This window comes from Electrona antarctica (genome assembly GCF_951216825.1).
Source record: "Electrona antarctica genome assembly, chromosome: 21".
Lineage (NCBI taxonomy): Eukaryota > Metazoa > Chordata > Actinopteri > Myctophiformes > Myctophidae > Electrona > Electrona antarctica.
In genome coordinates this window covers 4,448,787-4,466,101 of record NC_136802.1, presented here as the reverse complement: position 1 = coordinate 4,466,101, position 17,315 = coordinate 4,448,787, and the positions used below count along the sequence as shown (strand labels likewise).

At 46.0% G+C, this 17,315-nt stretch overlaps 1 protein-coding gene across 1 annotated transcript in view; it reads left to right on the top strand.

The window, feature by feature from the left end:
* The window catches only part of LOC306913812 (adenylate cyclase type 2), a gene marked incomplete at both ends in the record, with an annotated part of 44,341 nt that overhangs the window by 1,579 nt on the left and 25,447 nt on the right, over positions 1 to 17,315 (top strand). The window contains 7 exons of the mRNA XM_079490625.1: positions 83 to 210; positions 615 to 773; positions 5,364 to 5,523; positions 9,350 to 9,511; positions 11,267 to 11,298; positions 11,537 to 11,590; positions 13,502 to 13,574. Coding sequence (XP_079346751.1) covers positions 83 to 210; positions 615 to 773; positions 5,364 to 5,523; positions 9,350 to 9,511; positions 11,267 to 11,298; positions 11,537 to 11,590; positions 13,502 to 13,574 — 768 coding nt within the window. The remainder of the gene's footprint in view (positions 1 to 82; positions 211 to 614; positions 774 to 5,363; positions 5,524 to 9,349; positions 9,512 to 11,266; positions 11,299 to 11,536; positions 11,591 to 13,501; positions 13,575 to 17,315) is intronic.

The following is a 17,315-nucleotide window of genomic DNA, read 5'->3' as shown; positions in this document are numbered from 1 at the left end:
CCCCCTCTCCCCCTCTCTCTCTCTCTCTCTCTCTCACATTGTCCCTTTCTCTCCTCCCCCCCCCCCCCCCCCCATGCTGCAGACCAATGAGTGTCTTCGTATTAAGATCCTGGGGGACTGCTACTACTGCGTGTCCGGCCTGCCCGACCCGCACCCCAACCACGCCAGCAACTGTGTCCAGATGGGCCTGGACATGTGCACGGCCATCAAGTCAGTGTCTCACCGTCCGTCCGTCCGTCCGTCCATCCAATCCGTATTTTGGCGGACCTTGATGCCGTCATAATGACTGTTTTTGCATTTGCTGAAAATAGCGGATCTACAAGCTTGTAGATCTGCTATTTTCAGCATGCAACCAAGTGTAAAATGACTTATACTGGATCTCTTGTCCACTAGTCCCTTCCTAACAATTTAGTCTAGTTTTTATTTGTTGACAACATCATCAGTATATTTAGTCTTAGTTTTAGTCGTCATGGCTGAGTTTTTATTTAGTTTCTATTTAGTTTTCCTCAGTGGAAAAAAGGTAGTCGACGAACATTTTTCATCGTAGTTTTAGTGGAATGGAATCAACACTGCCCTCTGGTGGTCACCCTGTGTCTGTGTCTCCCACCGTGCAGCAAGCTGCGCGAGGCGACGGGCGTGGAGATCAGCATGCGTGTGGGCGTGCACACGGGCAACGTGCTCTGTGGCGTCATCGGCCTGCAGAAGTGGCAGTACGACGTGTGGTCACATGACGTCACGCTGGCCAATCACATGGAGTCTGGAGGACTTCCGGGGTAAGTGTTTCCCAGAGGCGTTTTTCGGAAAACCGAAAAAAATCCTAAATCGTTAAAACGTGCTCGGTATGCAGGGACCTTTAGACAGAGTTAAAACGTGCTCGGTGTGCAGGGACCTTTAGACAGAGTTAAAACGTGCTCGGTGTGCAGGGACCTTCAGACAGAGTTAAAACGTGCTCGGTATGCAGGGACCTTCAGACAGAGTTAAAACGTGCTCGGTGTGCAGGGACCTTTAGACAGAGTTAAAACGTGCTCGGTGTGCAGGGACCTTTAGACAGAGTTAAAACGTGCTCGGTGTGCAGGGACCTTCAGACAGAGTTAAAACGTGCTCGGTATGCAGGGACCTTCAGACAGAGTTAAAACGTGCTCGGTGTGCAGGGACCTTTAGACAGAGTTAAAACGTGCTCGGTGTGCAGGGACCTTTAGACAGAGTTAAAACGTGCTCGGTGTGCAGGGACCTTCAGACAGAGTTAAAACGTGCTCGGTGTGCAGGGACCTTTAGACAGAGTTAAAACGTGCTCGGTGTGCAGGGACCTTTAGACAGAGTTAAAACGTGCTCGGTGTGCAGGGACCTTCAGACAGAGTTAAAACGTGCTCGGTGTGCAGGGACCTTTAGACAGAGTTAAAACGTGCTCGGTGTGCAGGGACCTTTAGACAGAGTTAAAACGTGCTCGGTGTGCAGGGACCTTTAGACAGAGTTAAAACGTGCTCGGTGTGCAGGGACCTTTAGACAGAGTTAAAACGTGCTCGTGTGCAGGGACCTTTAGACAGAGTTAAAACGTGCTCGGTGTGCAGGGACCTTTAGACAGAGTTAAAACGTGCTCGGTGTGCAGGGACCTTTAGACAGAGTTAAAACGTGCTCGGTGTGCAGGGACCTTTAGACAGAGTTAAAACGTGCTCGGTGTGCAGGGACCTTTAGACAGAGTTAAAACGTGCTCGGTGTGCAGGGACCTTTAGACAGAGTTAAAACGTGCTCGGTGTGCAGGGACCTTTAGACAGAGTTAAAACGTGCTCGGTGTGCAGGGACCTTTAGACAGAGTTAAAACGTGCTCGGTGTGCAGGGACCTTCAGACAGAGTTAAAACGTGCTCGGTGTGCAGGGACCTTCAGACAGAGTTAAAACGTGCTCGGTGTGCAGGGACCTTCAGACAGAGTTAAAACGTGCTCGGTGTGCAGGGACCTTTAGACAGAGTTAAAACGTGCTCGGTGTGCAGGGACCTTTAGACAGAGTTAAAACGTGCTCGGTGTGCAGGGACCTTCAGACAGAGTTAAAACGTGCTCGGTGTGCAGGGACCTTTAGACAGAGTTAAAACGTGCTCGGTGTGCAGGGACCTTTAGACAGAGTTACGAGTCATTGAGGGGGGCAGAAAACAAGAGCGCTCGAAGTTCATGCAGCCCTGGAAAGTGACAAGCTGGAGTTTGAAATACATTGTTTTCAACGAGGGCGTCGCAAATAAGAGCTATTTTGCCTATTTTAGGCATGTGTGCAACTGTTTTAAAGTATTGTACAGTGACAACTAAAGTCTCTGTAATGATTATGTCGTACTGTTACTAAAAGACTATCTAAAATAAATGGATTTAGGTCAAGTTCATTAAAGCTGGGCTGTTGCCCTGAGTCCAGTGCATTCTGCCTACTTCCGGTCCAGGACTTGTCACTCTTCACCAATAGAAGACTATGTAGAAGGGCCGCCATTAATTGGAGTGAAGCCCCATGAAGTGACCAATAGAAGTCTATGTAGAAGAGCCTCCATTAATTGGAGTGAAGCCCCATGAAGTGACCAATAGGAGTCTATGTAGAAGGGCCGCCATTAATTGGACTGAAGCCCCGTGAAGTGACCAATAGGAGTCTATGTAGAAGAGCCGCCGTTGGACTGAAGCCCCATGAAGTGACCAATAGAAGTCTATGTAGAAGAGCCACTGTTGGACTGAAGCCCCATGAAGTGACCAATAGGAGTCTATGTAGAAGAGCCGCCGTTGGACTGAAGCCCCATGAAGTGACCAATAGAAGTCTATGTAGAAGAGCCGCCGTTGGACTGAAGCCCCATGAAGTGACCAATAGGAGTCTATGTAGAAGAGCCGCCGTTGGACTGAAGCCCCATGAAGTGACCAATAGGAGTCTATGTAGAAGAGCCGCCGTTGGACTGAAGCCCCATGAAGTGACCAATAGAAGTCTATGTAGAAGAGCCGCCATTCATTGGACTGAAGCCCCATGAAGTGACCAATAGGAGTCTATGTAGAAGAGCCGCCGTTGGACTGAAGCCCCATGAAGTGACCAATAGGAGTCTATGTAGAAGAGCCGCCGTTGGACTGAAGCCCCATGAAGTGACCAATAGAAGTCTATGTAGAAGAGCCGCCATTCATTGGACTGAAGCCCCATGAAGTGACCAATAGAAGTCTATGTAGAAGAGCCGCCGTTGGACTGAAGCCCCATGAAGTGACCAATAGAAGTCTATGTAGAAGAGCCGCCGTTGGACTGAAGCCCCATGAAGTGACCAATAGAAGTCTATGTAGAAGAGCCGCCGTTGGACTGAAGCCCCATGAAGTGACCAATAGAAGTCTATGTAGAAGAGCCGCCGTTGGACTGAAGCCCCATGAAGTGACCAATAGAAGTCTATGTAGAAGAGCCGCCGTTGGACTGAAGCCCCATGAAGTGACCAATAGGAGTCTATGTAGAAGAGCCGCCGTTGGACTGAAGCCCCATGAAGTGACCAATAGGAGTCTATGTAGAAGAGCCGCCGTTGGACTGAAGCCCCATGAAGTGACCAATAGAAGTCTATGTAGAAGGGCCGCCGTTGGACTGAAGCCCCTATGAAGTGACCAATAGAAGTCTATGTAGAAGAGCCGCCGTTGGACTGAGGCCCCATGAAGTGACCAATAGGAGTCTATGTAGAAGAGCCGCCATTCATTGGACTGAAGCCCCATGAAGTGACCAATAGGAGTCTATGTAGAAGAGCCGCCGTTGGACTGAAGCCCCATGAAGTGACCAATAGGAGTCTATGTAGAAGAGCCGCCGTTGGACTGAAGCCCCATGAAGTGACCAATAGAAGTCTATGTAGAAGAGCCGCCGTTAATTGGACTGAAGCCCCATGAAGTGACCAATAGGAGTCTATGTAGAAGAGCCGCCGTTGGACTGAAGCCCCATGAAGTGACCAATAGAAGTCTATGTAGAAGAGCCGCCGTTGGACTGAAGCCCCATGAAGTGACCAATAGGAGTCTATGTAGAAGAGCCGCCGTTAATTGGACTGAAGCCCCATGAAGTGACCAATAGAAGTCTATGTAGAAGAGCCGCCGTTAATTGGACTGAAGCCCCATGAAGTGACCAATAGGAGTCTATGTAGAAGAGCCGCCGTTGGACTGAAGCCCCATGAAGTGACCAATAGAAGTCTATGTAGAAGAGCCGCCGTTGGACTGAAGCCCCATGAAGTGACCAATAGGAGTCTATGTAGAAGAGCCGCCGTTGGACTGAAGCCCCATGAAGTGACCAATAGGAGTCTATGTAGAAGAGCCGCCGTTAATTGGACTGAAGCCCCATGAAGTGACCAATAGAAGTCTATGTAGAAGAGCCGCCGTTGGACTGAAGCCCCATGAAGTGACCAATAGGAGTCTATGTAGAAGAGCCGCCGTTGGACTGAAGCCCCATGAAGTGACCAATAGGAGTCTATGTAGAAGAGCCGCCGTTAATTGGACTGAAGCCCCATGAAGTGACCAATAGAAGTCTATGTAGAAGAGCCGCCGTTAATTGGACTGAAGCCCCATGAAGTGACCAATAGGAGTCTATGTAGAAGAGCCGCCGTTGGACTGAAGCCCCATGAAGTGACCAATAGGAGTCTATGTAGAAGAGCCGCCGTTAATTGGACTGAAGCCCCATGAAGTGACCAATAGAAGTCTATGTAGAAGAGCCGCCGTTAATTGGACTGAAGCCCCATGAAGTGACCAATAGGAGTCTATGTAGAAGAGCCGCCGTTGGACTGAAGCCCCATGAAGTGACCAATAGGAGTCTATGTAGAAGAGCCGCCGTTAATTGGACTGAAGCCCCATGAAGTGACCAATAGAAGTCTATGTAGAAGAGCCGCCGTTGGACTGAAGCCCCATGAAGTGACCAATAGGAGTCTATGTAGAAGAGCCGCCGTTGGACTGAAGCCCCATGAAGTGACCAATAGGAGTCTATGTAGAAGGGCCGCCGTTAATTGGACTGAAGCCCCATGAAGTGAACGGAGTTGTCGTAACTCTGTGGCTCTGCGTGCTTCCAAGCAGCTGGTTATGAGTAACAACTGAAACCTGTTGAGCCACTTACTGTAAGCCTGTGTTACTGTACATGTCAACCCAGAAGGACCACGTTTAATAATAATGATACTGTTATTTTAAATCTGGGCTCTCGTTAAATGGCTTTTCTGCTACCATTCTGAATTGACTTGTAAACGTATTGATTGATTGATTGACATTTTTATTTCACAGTATGCAGAATGGGTACATTTCAAACGAAAGTACAAGTCAATAGAAAAACTGTTACCGAGGACGATCCATCTATATAACGATCCATCTATGGACGATCCACCCCCAATGTATGACAATAATGGTCTCTTCCTCCCAGACGGGTCCACATCACAGAGGACACGCTGAAGCACTTGAACGGAGCGTACCAAGTGGAGGACGGAGACGGGGGCAGCCGGGACGCTCTTCTAAAGGGCAGAAAAACCTATCTGGTGATAGACCCCCACAAGAGGAAGAGTCTTACCAGTACACCCATAGAGGTAGGTGTTGACTAGAGACTGACACGGGAGTGGATTTTCACTCCTGTCCCATCCCACTCCTGCAGAAAAAATCCTGTCCTGTCCCAATCCTGGGCCAGAGTAAAAAACAAAATCCCATCCTGTCCCACTCCTGTAGAATGACTCCTGATCCCATCCCGCTCCCACTCGAAATTACTCCCGCTCCCATCCCGCTCCTGTTTTTTTTTTTTTCTAGGAAAAGTTATTCTATATCTATCCATCTATCTATCTACCGGTATCTATCTATCGCTTCCTGCTTCTCAAGACAGATAGCCTACCAATACAAAAAAATAAAATAAAGTGGGCAATGGTGGATTTAACTTTGACTACCAAATACAGTATATCCTATTCATATCAATATTAAAACAAAACCAAGAACAGTTCTGACTGTTGACAAGTGCTTTGTCAATTTTTGAGATATATAATAGCCAATAAAAACATATATAAATATTTTTTACACACAGTAATAAACGTAATACAGATCTTCTCTTATGGGGGTCCCTGGCATATTTTCAAATGGGGGTCCGCGGGCTAATAAATGTTGATTTAGGGGTCCTTAACATGAAAATGTTTGGGAACCACTGGTGTATGGGACTCGTTTGTGAGAAAGAAGGGAGACGATGTATTGAACATTCGCTCAGCCTAAGACAGCTGTTCAGGGAGCCAAGCAAGTGCCAACAGTAACAGCGTTAGCATGTAGCTAACGTAGCATCACAATTGCAAGTTGCCACTGCCAGGGGAAACAAATGCATCAGGATGATCTGGCTATAAATAATCGATTATATCACATCACCGGCGCGATGCAGAATCATGCAAGGCCGCACTGCGATGTCTTCATATTAAATGAAACGTCCACTGGATTGCATGAAGGAAGTTTTCATCCTCTCCCGGTTGGAGCGGACTCAGCGGAGCCTGGAAGCATTAGCACTGATGGGGTATGTAGTTCTTTTGACTTGCGTCAGCAAGTCAAAAGAGTGTTGGCTCACTGAAAGATGACTACAACAAAGATGGGCGCTTCTGTTCTTTTGGTTGGCAGCGCGACCAGTTGAAAATGTCATTCACGATCCTGCACGCTCCTGTTGATTTACATTCCCGTCCCGTCCCGATCACGGGATTAATACAAATATTAATCCCATCCCGCGTGAATCCTGCGGGAATCCCGTGACCCGCGGGAGTCCCGACAAAATGTCAGTCTCTAGTGTTGACCTGAGATCAGATTCTAAAAATGTCTTCTACATCCTGACAGTTTTCTGAAAAAGCTATGTTTCTATGTCAGTCGTCAGTCATTTTTCAAAAATAGCAGACCTACAAGCTCATAGCGCGCCACCGCTATGAGCTTGTAGATCTGCTATTTTCCAATAGCTAAAGCATAACATAATGCTAACACCAAAAGGGGTTCTCGCCCAAAATAAGTTAAGGAGTCTTCATCGTCATCATTTTTGGACCGCGGTCGAGATCATGGATTTCACAATGCCGCCCATGCCAGACTTTCCGGTCCTTCATTGCCATCCCCAGTTCCTGCTTACTGATGCATGTGTCCCTAGCGATGACATCAGGGAACGACAGTTTTCTACCTCTGGTCCGCCCTGAGGCAGGACTCCAGAGAAGAAGGGAAGATACAGTATAACCTCATTGTCAGCTCTGTAGCAGTGGCCGGAAAACTGTGTTCTTCTGGATCAGACTAGTGAAGAAACACGGGGAAGGTTGCCGTATATTAGAGAAGTCGATGGGTGGCTCTTCCAAGACAGATTTTGCGCTCTCATTAGAAGGCGGGTGTATAAGTGCCTTCCAGAATCGTCTCGACGGTCGTCCTAAATATTTTTTACTTTGAACCTCTTACTAAAGCTGGGGTGACCAGATCTTATGCGTGATCATTGCAGGCTGACCAGGCCATACCCTTCCTAGTTTGATGACCAGATCTTATGCGTGATCATTGCAGGCTGACCAGGCCTTACCCTTCCTAGTTTGTGACCAGGCCATACCCTTCCTAGTTTGTGACCAGGCTGACCAGGCCATACCCTTCCTAGTTTGTGACCAGGCTGACCAGGCCATACCCTTCCTAGTTTGTGACCAGGCTGACCAGGCCATACCCTTCCTAGTTTGTGACCAGGCTGACCAGGCCATACCCTTCCTAGTTTGTGACCAGGCTGACCAGGCCATACCCTTCCTAGTTTGTGACCAGGCTGACCAGGCCATACCCTTCCTAGTTTGTGACCAGGCTGACCAGGCCTTACCCTTCCTAGTTTGTGACCAGGCTGACCAGGCCTTACCCTTCCTAGTTTGTGACCAGGCTGACCAGGCCATACCCTTCCTAGTTTGTGTCCAGGCTGACCAGGCCATACCCTTCCTAGTCTGACCAGGCCATACCCTTCCTAGTTTGTGTCCAGGCTGACCAGGCCATACCCTTCCTAGTCTGACCAGGCCATACCCTTCCTAGTTTGTGACCAGGCTGACCAGGCCATACCCTTCCTAGTTTGTGACCAGGCTGACCAGGCCATACCCTTCCTAGTTTGTGACCAGGCTGACCAGGCCATACCCTTCCTAGTTTGTGACCAGGCTGACCAGGCCATACCCTTCCTAGTTTGTGTCCAGGCTGACCAGGCCATACCCTTCCTAGTCTGACCAGGCCTTACCCTTCCTAGTTTGTGACCAGGCTGACCAGGCCTTACCCTTCCTAGTTTGTGACCAGGCTGACCAGGCCATACCCTTCCTAGTTTGTGTCCAGGCTGACCAGGCCATACCCTTCCTAGTCTGACCAGGCCTTACCCTTCCTAGTTTGTGACCAGGCTGACCAGGCCTTACCCTTCCTAGTTTGTGACCAGGCTGACCAGGCCATACCCTTCCTAGTTTGTGACCAGGCTGACCAGGCCATACCCTTCCTAGTTTGTGACCAGGCTGACCAGGCCATACCCTTCCTAGTTTGTGACCAGGCTGACCAGGCCATACCCTTCCTAGTTTGTGTCCAGGCTGACCAGGCCATACCCTTCCTAGTCTGACCAGGCCTTACCCTTCCTAGTTTGTGACCAGGCTGACCAGGCCTTACCCTTCCTAGTTTGTGACCAGGCTGACCAGGCCATACCCTTCCTAGTTTGTGTCCAGGCTGACCAGGCCATACCCTTCCTAGTCTGACCAGGCCTTACCCTTCCTAGTTTGTGACCAGGCTGACCAGGCCTTACCCTTCCTAGTTTGTGACCAGGCTGACCAGGCCATACCCTTCCTAGTTTGTGACCAGGCTGACCAGGCCTTACCCTTCCTAGTTTGTGACCAGTCTGACCAGGCCATACCCTTCCTAGTTTGTGGTAAAGTCTTACCAGTACACCCATAGAGGTACAGTAGGTGTTAACCCATTTAGACCTGCCCTGTAGACGATTCTACAAATGTCTTCTAAATCCTGACAGTTTTCTGAAAAACCTCATGTTTCTATGTCAGTGGTTTTCAAAATATTTCATGTCAAGGACCCCAAATATTATATGTAACTGGCCGCCGACCCCCATCTGGAAATATGTTGTTGCAGGGATCCCCAGAAGCAAAATTTTGAATTAAAAACGTTCACTCTGAAATAATATATATATATATATATTCAAAGATTTGCACCACATTTTCACCATTTTTCAAAAAATAGCAGATCTACAAGCTCATAGCGCGCCACTCGGTGGCGCGCTATGAGCTTGTAGATCTGCTATTTTTCAATAGCTAAATGATAACATAATGTTTAAAACACCAAAAGCCAAAAGGGGTTCCCACCCAAAATGGGATAAAGGTCTTTCTATCCATATATGCAAAGTGATCTCTGTGATGTGGTTTCCAGGCCAACACGTTGACGCCCAGCGAGCGCAGACAGCGGGCGTCCGTGAGGATGTCCAAGTACCTCCAGTCGTGGCAGACCATCAACCCCTTCGCTGACCTCAGCAACCCTGACGCCAAACCCTCCAAGCCCCCCGTCGGCCCCTCTGATGAACAGCCGCCACAGGTATTGTGTACATCTCAATGCTGTGTGTGTGTGTGTGTGTGTGTGTGTGTGTGTGTGTGTGTGTGTGTGTGTGTGTGTGTGCGTCTGTGCGTGTGTGCGTGTGTGTGTATTTGTGTGTGTGTGTGTGTGTGTGTGTGCGACATTAGGACATTAACGACTTGAGATTTTTCCAAGTCGACTTGTCAGACAGTAAAGTCGAAGTTGAGTCGATTTATCGTTTTGTATGACGGGATGGGGGGGGGGGGTTAACAGGGGCGGGTGGAGGTGCGCGCGCTCAAATACGGAGCATGTCAAACAAAGCACTGCGCACACAATGGCCTCTCCAATATGGCACAGTGTATGTATCATCTATAGCCTATATGGAAAAAAGCGCTGATTATCAAAACATAAAACTATAATAGTAAATACTAAACAGTGTGTGCGTCGCACACTGGTACAACAGACCAGAAAAGAGAACACAACAGGAGAGGGGGCATCATTGGCACACAGCACCAGCAGCAGCACAGCGGCCTGAGAACACAACAGGAGAGGGGGCATCATTGGCACACAGCGCCAGCAGCAGCGCAGCAGCAGCACAGCGGCCCGAGAACACAATACAAAATACAACATTAACACTAGTGGCAGTACAGCTATATATTATCATCACAGCAGCCAGCAGCAGTTCGGCACATCGGAATACAATCTGCATTACCTTCCACGTGAACCTACTCCTCCTCCTCCTCCTCCTCCTCCTCCTCCTCCTCCTCCTCCTCCTCCTCCTCCTCCTCCTCCTCCTCCTCCTCCTCCTCCTCCTCCAACTCGATAACGTTATCATGTTAGTTTCTTATTTTCTGAGCCATGCAAATAAACAACAACCCGCACTGACCGGAGACGGAGAGGTTCATATGATGTGCCCCGTGCGTAAAGCTAAACAGGACAGTCATTGCGTCAGCACGGATGTAGCCTCGGGAACCCAGACGTTTCATTTCCAGCACGGAGGTGGGGGGGGGGGGGATATCGTTGGATAAAGTTTGGGGATAAAGTTTCCGCGCTTCTATCTGTTACTTCTCTGACACAGCGCAGTTCAAACTTCAAATTCAGCCAGTCAATAGTGGGACACCGCGCGCTGAGAGCCACAGCTGCAGTTGGTTTTTAATTAAGGGCGCGTTCTGAATGCAATGCAAACTAATAGGCGAGTGCGCTCCGGTGCATATGCAAAGGGAAATAATGACTTCTGTCCGTCACAATAATCAATGCTACAGTTTGAATTCTGTACACACGCACACAGAGCAAAACATATGATATGGGGAAAACCTTTTTTTTTTTTTTTTAACTTTCGACTTTCGACTCCTAATCTGAATCGACTTGTGCTAATGAAATCGATAAATTGATAAATCGATTTTTTAGTGAATGCCCTAGTGTGCGTGCGTGCATGTGTGTGTGTGTGTGCCCAAAAAGGAGGCAAAAAGGCTGGCAAGTATTGTGGTGTCATATATGGCGGAGTCTTATGCCCATAGAGTACTGAGTGACATGCCTGTTGTACCATGAAAACACAGATTTTGTAAATGTAACTCTAATGCACCTATATTTGTGTCCTTGTATATGCATCTCCTTCATGTGGACATAAATAAATGGTTAATGTTTGTGTGTGTGTGTGTGTGTGTGTGTGTGTGTGTGTGTGTGTGTGTGTGTGCGTGCGTGTGTGCATGCGTGTGCGCATACGTGCGTGTGCATGTGCGCGTGTGTGTGTGCATGCATGTGTATGTGTGTTTGCAGGAAAGACCCCCTACTCAGAACAGCCCCAACTCGTAAGCTTATTTAGAATTTTCGTTCTTTAACTTTTCTTTGTTTGAAATAATGTTAAAATATGTTATTTAATGTTTGGTCACAATTAATGTATGGCTAATTATCATTGCTAACCACAACACAACTTTAATAATATGGAAAACAATTATACTGGCCAGATGTTGGTTTGCAGACAACTTATAACTTATATGAAAGTATAATAATGAGATTACGAGAGGGTTGTTGTTCTGCGTTGTATAGATTGGTGGTGGACGAGAGAGTCCGGCGTTCACTGGACACGCTGGAAGCTGAGCGGTAAGGCTACGCTAACATCACACTACGCTAGGCTACGCTAGGCTACGCTAACATCACACTAATGAAATGAAACTATTTCCATGCGTTTGTTCACAGTAGGAAGGCGTTTGTTCACAGTAGGCGTTTGTTCACAGTAGGAAGGCGTTTGTTCACAGTAGGCGTTTGTTCACAGTAGGAAGGCGGAGAACATATGTGACCAGATTTGACTGAGAGCCTGCCATCGCGCAAATTACAGCTTTTCACCAGAGGAGAAAAACTTTTTTTGTTTTTTTTCCCCAAAATGAGTTGATAGCACAGGCAGACTCTTCACATACTAGAGCATGTCTGAAATAAGTGTCAGAGCTGAAATAAATGCTTAAACATGTAGCTATAGGTGTAATGTTAGAGACCACAGAAGTGAACCTTTCAAGCCTGTTTTCTCAACTCGCTGTTTTCTGCAAGACATTACTCTATAAGCCATATCTCCAAAACTGGCTGGTCAAACTGAACAACCAATATGTCAATTTGAAGCTATGATTCCCTGCTTTCATATGACATGAAAAAACAAAAATTCAAAAAAATCCAATGGCAGTCCCTCAGTCAAATGTAGTCACATATAAGTTTGTTCACAGTAGGAAGGCGTTTGTTCACAGTAGGAAGGCGGAGAGCATAGAAGTACGACTTGAACCCATTCAGGATAGGAACCCCTTTTGGTGTTTAACCCATTAAGGCCTTCTGAGAGAATATATATTCAAATATTTGTGCCGCATTTTCACAATTTTTCAAAAATAGCAGATCTACAAGCTCGTAGCGTCGCCACTCGGTGCCGCGCTATGAGCTTGTAGATCTGCTATTTTTCAATAGCTAAAGTATAACATAATGCTTAGTTAAAACACCAAAAAGGGGTTCCCACCCAGAATGGGTTAAAGCATTATGTTCTACTTTAGCTATTGAAAAATAGCAGATCTACAAGCTCATAGCGCGGCACCGAGTGCCGCGCTATGAGCTTGTAGATCTGCTATTTTTTTTTTTAAATCGTGAAAATGTGGCACAAATCTTTGAATATAATATATTCTTTCAGGGCGAACGTTATTAACTCATATCTTTGCTTCTGGGGGGGTCCCCATGGAACAACATATTTTCAAATGAGGGGGGTTGGCGGCCAATTACATATATTTCTGGGGGTCCTTGACATGAAAATGTTTGAGAACGACTGACTTAGAAACATAGGGGTTTTCAGAAAACTTTTTCTAAATGGCTTAAAGATAAATTAAGTCTGTAAAATCTGAAGTACTTCTTGAGAAATACTTGATAAGATACATAAGATGTCTTATATTCAGCATTCCTTATTGAAAGTTCTGATGATTGCAGTTGATTGCCGTCACCTGTTAATTGAACTCAGCGTGCGTACACATAATATAGGAGTTTTGGCTGTGTGAAAGTTCACAACCAGTAAAGTATTTCCATGTTTTAGAATGGAAATTCTAAATACTGCCATTTGATTAAAGGGGCATTCAGTGATTTGGGTGATTTGGAAAACCACCCAGTCCGCCCCGGTAACAAAATGTGCACATGCACGCTCTGCAGTGGGGGGGAAGTGCAACAGGCCAACAGCAGGTGCACCAAGGCCCGCCCCCACTCGATCATGATTGGAGGAAGGCCCCTCTCATCCTGATTGGATGAAGGTTTTGCCACCCGCCACCAAAACTGAAACTAGGGTTTTTTGACCCCAGGGGCTCACTGGGGACAGGGAGGATTTCCTTATATGGTCAGCACACTCTATAGTAGGGAGGATTATCCAGAAAAAAAGAAAAAATAAGTGATATTTGAATTAAGTCAAATCACTGAATATACCTTTAAATCTTTACGCTCTCATTCTCAAGTTCAACCACTAAAGTTGAGATTCTAATGTTTTGTTTTTTTCTCATTCAGCAAAGAAGCGCATAGAGCCCAGAAACTCAACTGGCTGACTCTGCTGTTCAACGATATGTCATTAGAGAAACAGGTACATTTATCTCTGCTATTCAACGACATGTCATTAGAGAAACAGGTACATTTATCTCTGCTGTTCAACGACATGTCATTAGAGAAACAGGTACATTTATCTCTGCTATTCAATGACATGTCAGAGAGAAACAGGTACATTTATCTCTGCTATTCAATGACATGTCAGAGAGAAACAGGTACATTTATCTCTGCTGTTCAACGACATGTCATTAGAGAAACAGGTACATTTATCTCTGCTGTTCAACGATATGTCATTAGAGAAACAGGTACATTTATCTCTGCTGTTCAACGATATGTCATTAGAGAAACAGGTACATTTATTTCTGCTATTCAATAACATTAATAAGGCGGAATTAGCTTAAGTTATGGCAAATCTGGAAAAAAAATGCTTACCACTAGCTGTTCATAAAGGTGTCTACTATCACAGAACAATGTGTTCCAACCCAACTCCCTTGGGAAACTTTGTGACAGCTGCTGAAAGTTGGGGTACCATTAACTCAATGGTCGCCAAGGAGTTATTTAACTTCTTTTTCATGGTGTCCTGGAGTGCCAAGGACGTGTTTTTCGTGTTTTATAACATGGTAAAAAAAAATATATATATATATATATATATATATATATAAAATAAAATAAAAGATAATACTCCTTTGCCTAAAAATGCCCATAGCCGTCATCACAAATGTGATGAGGTCAGCACATTTAGGCACATTTGGGCAAGTGGCTATGGCCGAATTTAGCCCAAGGAGTGTTTTTCGTGCAAAACTAATGCTTGGAATGGATTCAGCATCATGAAAACCCCCTAGTTTGACACGTCACATGCTACTTAAAGTATAATGACATTTGGAATTATTTGCCTTATATTGGTTGATAATGGTACCCCAACTTTCAGCAGCTGTCACAAAGTTTCCCAAGGGAGTTGGGTTGGAACACATTTTTCTGTGATAGTAGACACCTTTATGAACACATCTGTGAATAAAGCTAGTGGTAAGCATTTTATTTGCAGATTTGCCACAACTTAAAGGAGCATTCAGTGATTTGGGTGATTTATCTATAGTAGGGAGGATTATCCAGAAAAAATGAAAAAATAAGTGATATTTGAATTAAGTAAAATCACTGAATATACCTTTAAGCTAACTTTACCTAACTACAACCAAACTTTGTAGCTCAGGGACCCAGAAGAGTAATTTGATGTCTAGAGTGAGGATGACCCAAAAGCAGGCAACAGGATGCAGAGCAGAGCAGATCAACTTCAACTTGTCTATTAAGCCAAAACCACACGTAAAGGGTCGCTTTGAAACAAAATAGGTTTTAAGGTAAACCACAGCAATGCAACTCCTTGCAACTCAATGAGTGGCATTGTTGTGGTTTACCGTAAAAGTCTGGGCTTTAAACTAACCAAGGTTCTTCCACATAGGGCAAAACAAAGGCAGAAATAAGGCTGTCTGAATAATACACTCAGTCGACATACGTAGGTCTACAGACCAACAAGAAAACACCGCAAACACAGGGCTTAAATAGGCAGGGGCAACAGGGCACAGGTGTACTCAAAATACAATCAAACACAGGGTAGGCTGACAGGCAAACAGAACACACCGGGTAGGCTGACAGGCAAACAGAAGACACCGGGTAGGCTGACAGGCAAACAGAACACACAGGGTAGGCTGACAGGCAAACAGAACACACCAGGTAGGCTGACAGGCAAACAGAACACACAGGGTAGGCTGACAGGCAAACAGAACACACAGGGTAGGCTGACAGGCAAACAGAACACACAGGGTAGGCTGACAGGCAAACAGAAGACACCGGGTAGGCTGACAGGCAAACAGAACACACCGGGTAGGCTGACAGGCAAACGGAACACTGCACCGGGTAGGCTGACAGGCAAACAGAACACTGCACCGGGTAGGCTGACAGGCAAACAGAAGACAGGTGACAGGAAACAATAATCAGGTTGGTAATTAGACAGGACAGGAAACACCAACAAGAGGAGGCAGGAAGGCACAGAACAATACTACAAAATAAGATACACCAGTGGCGGCCCAATTCGGTACCGGGCCGGGGGGTGAACGCATGAATCACCCTCCACCCCCCCCCCCCCCCTCCCCCCCGCGGCACAATGACATAATAGCCCATCGGTGGCGATGCTTTAAAACAAACACATCCCTGCAAATGCGGATAAGTTGCCCTCTCAACTTGATCAAGGTGTCAGACAAGCTAAAACACGACACATGGTAGTTCTTTGTAGTATGCTTGCTGCATACTGCGTGAAATCAGCACATACCCAACGGGGATCGCGGGTAAAAAAAACGGCGCCACAGGTAGCGTACAGTGCACACTAGCCGCAATTTGCAACTCTAGATTTTTTTATAATGGGATGAATCTAGAGTTGCAATACCCTCCATTGACTCCCCACTCATCATTTTTCGTTTGCGATCTGCTTGTCTTAAACGACGTTAAACTCACCAACATTGCAGCTGTAGTCCAAGCTTGAATTATTCTCTTTCAATCTGCCGAGCTTGTTTTTCATAAAAATCCCCCGTAGACATGTTATGAGCTACTTTCTGTCAAGAAGAAGAAATGTTGGAGTTTGGAAGCGCTCGTTTGTATTAAGGGGTCGCGCTGCTGCCTCCTGCATTATGTGCAAATGCGAAACAGATGCATGCAGGGACGTTCAGTGACTTACGACGAGCGCTTCCAAACTCCAGCACTTAGAAAAAGAATCACTTGCACAGCATTTCTTTACAGAAAGTAGCTCATAACATGTCAACGGAGGATTTTTATGAAAAACAAGCTCGGCAGAATAATTCAAGCTTGGACTACAGCTGCAATGTTGGTGAGTTTAACGTCGTTTAAGACAAGCAGATCGCAAACGCAATTGGATGAGTGGGGAGTCAATGGAGGGTATTGCAACTCTAGATTCATCCCATTATAAAAAAATCTAGAGTTGCAAATTGCGGCTAAGTGCACACCTGCACGGAGGGCCCACTTCTGAACTAAAAGGTTTATAAGAAATGGCACGGCGGCCACAGATACAAAGTACATCCTTGCAGGCAGTGACAGTCAGTAACTGTACTGTACTGTACTGTACTGTACTGTACTGTACTGTACTGTACTGTACTGTACTGTACTGTACTGTACTGTACTGTACTGTAGCCTACCTGTTACTGTTTTTTAAACATTAACCCATTTTGAAGGGAACCCCTTTTGGTGTTTGAAAGCATTATGTTATACTTTAGCTATTTAAAAATAGCAGATCTACAAGCTCATAGTGCGCCACCGAGTGGCGCACTATGAGCTTGTAGGTCTGCTATTATTTTTTTAAATCGAAGAACGACTGACATAGAAACATAGCTTTTTCAGAAAACTGTTAGGATGTAGAAGACATTTTTAGAATCTGATCTCAGGCCTAAATGGGTTTTAACAGGTAGGCTGGTATAAATGATTTTACCAGTGTGATACTTTGTACAATGAATTAACTACTCACCTAATGCTGCCGCCGTAGAGGTTCCACCATGTTTAACGAAATTCCAAAGTGTGTACATTGTTTAAGTCAAAGATGCATTAATGGTAAATATAATTATGAACTTTGGCTAACGCTAAAGGCATGTGTTCAATCCAACACCACTTGTTTACTGGCCAGTTCCTCCTCCTGGCATCTGAAACACAAACTGTCATGGCAGCTGCAGCTACAACCGAAACAGACTTCCTCTTCCTCTTCAAAATAAGAGCTGCTCGTGAT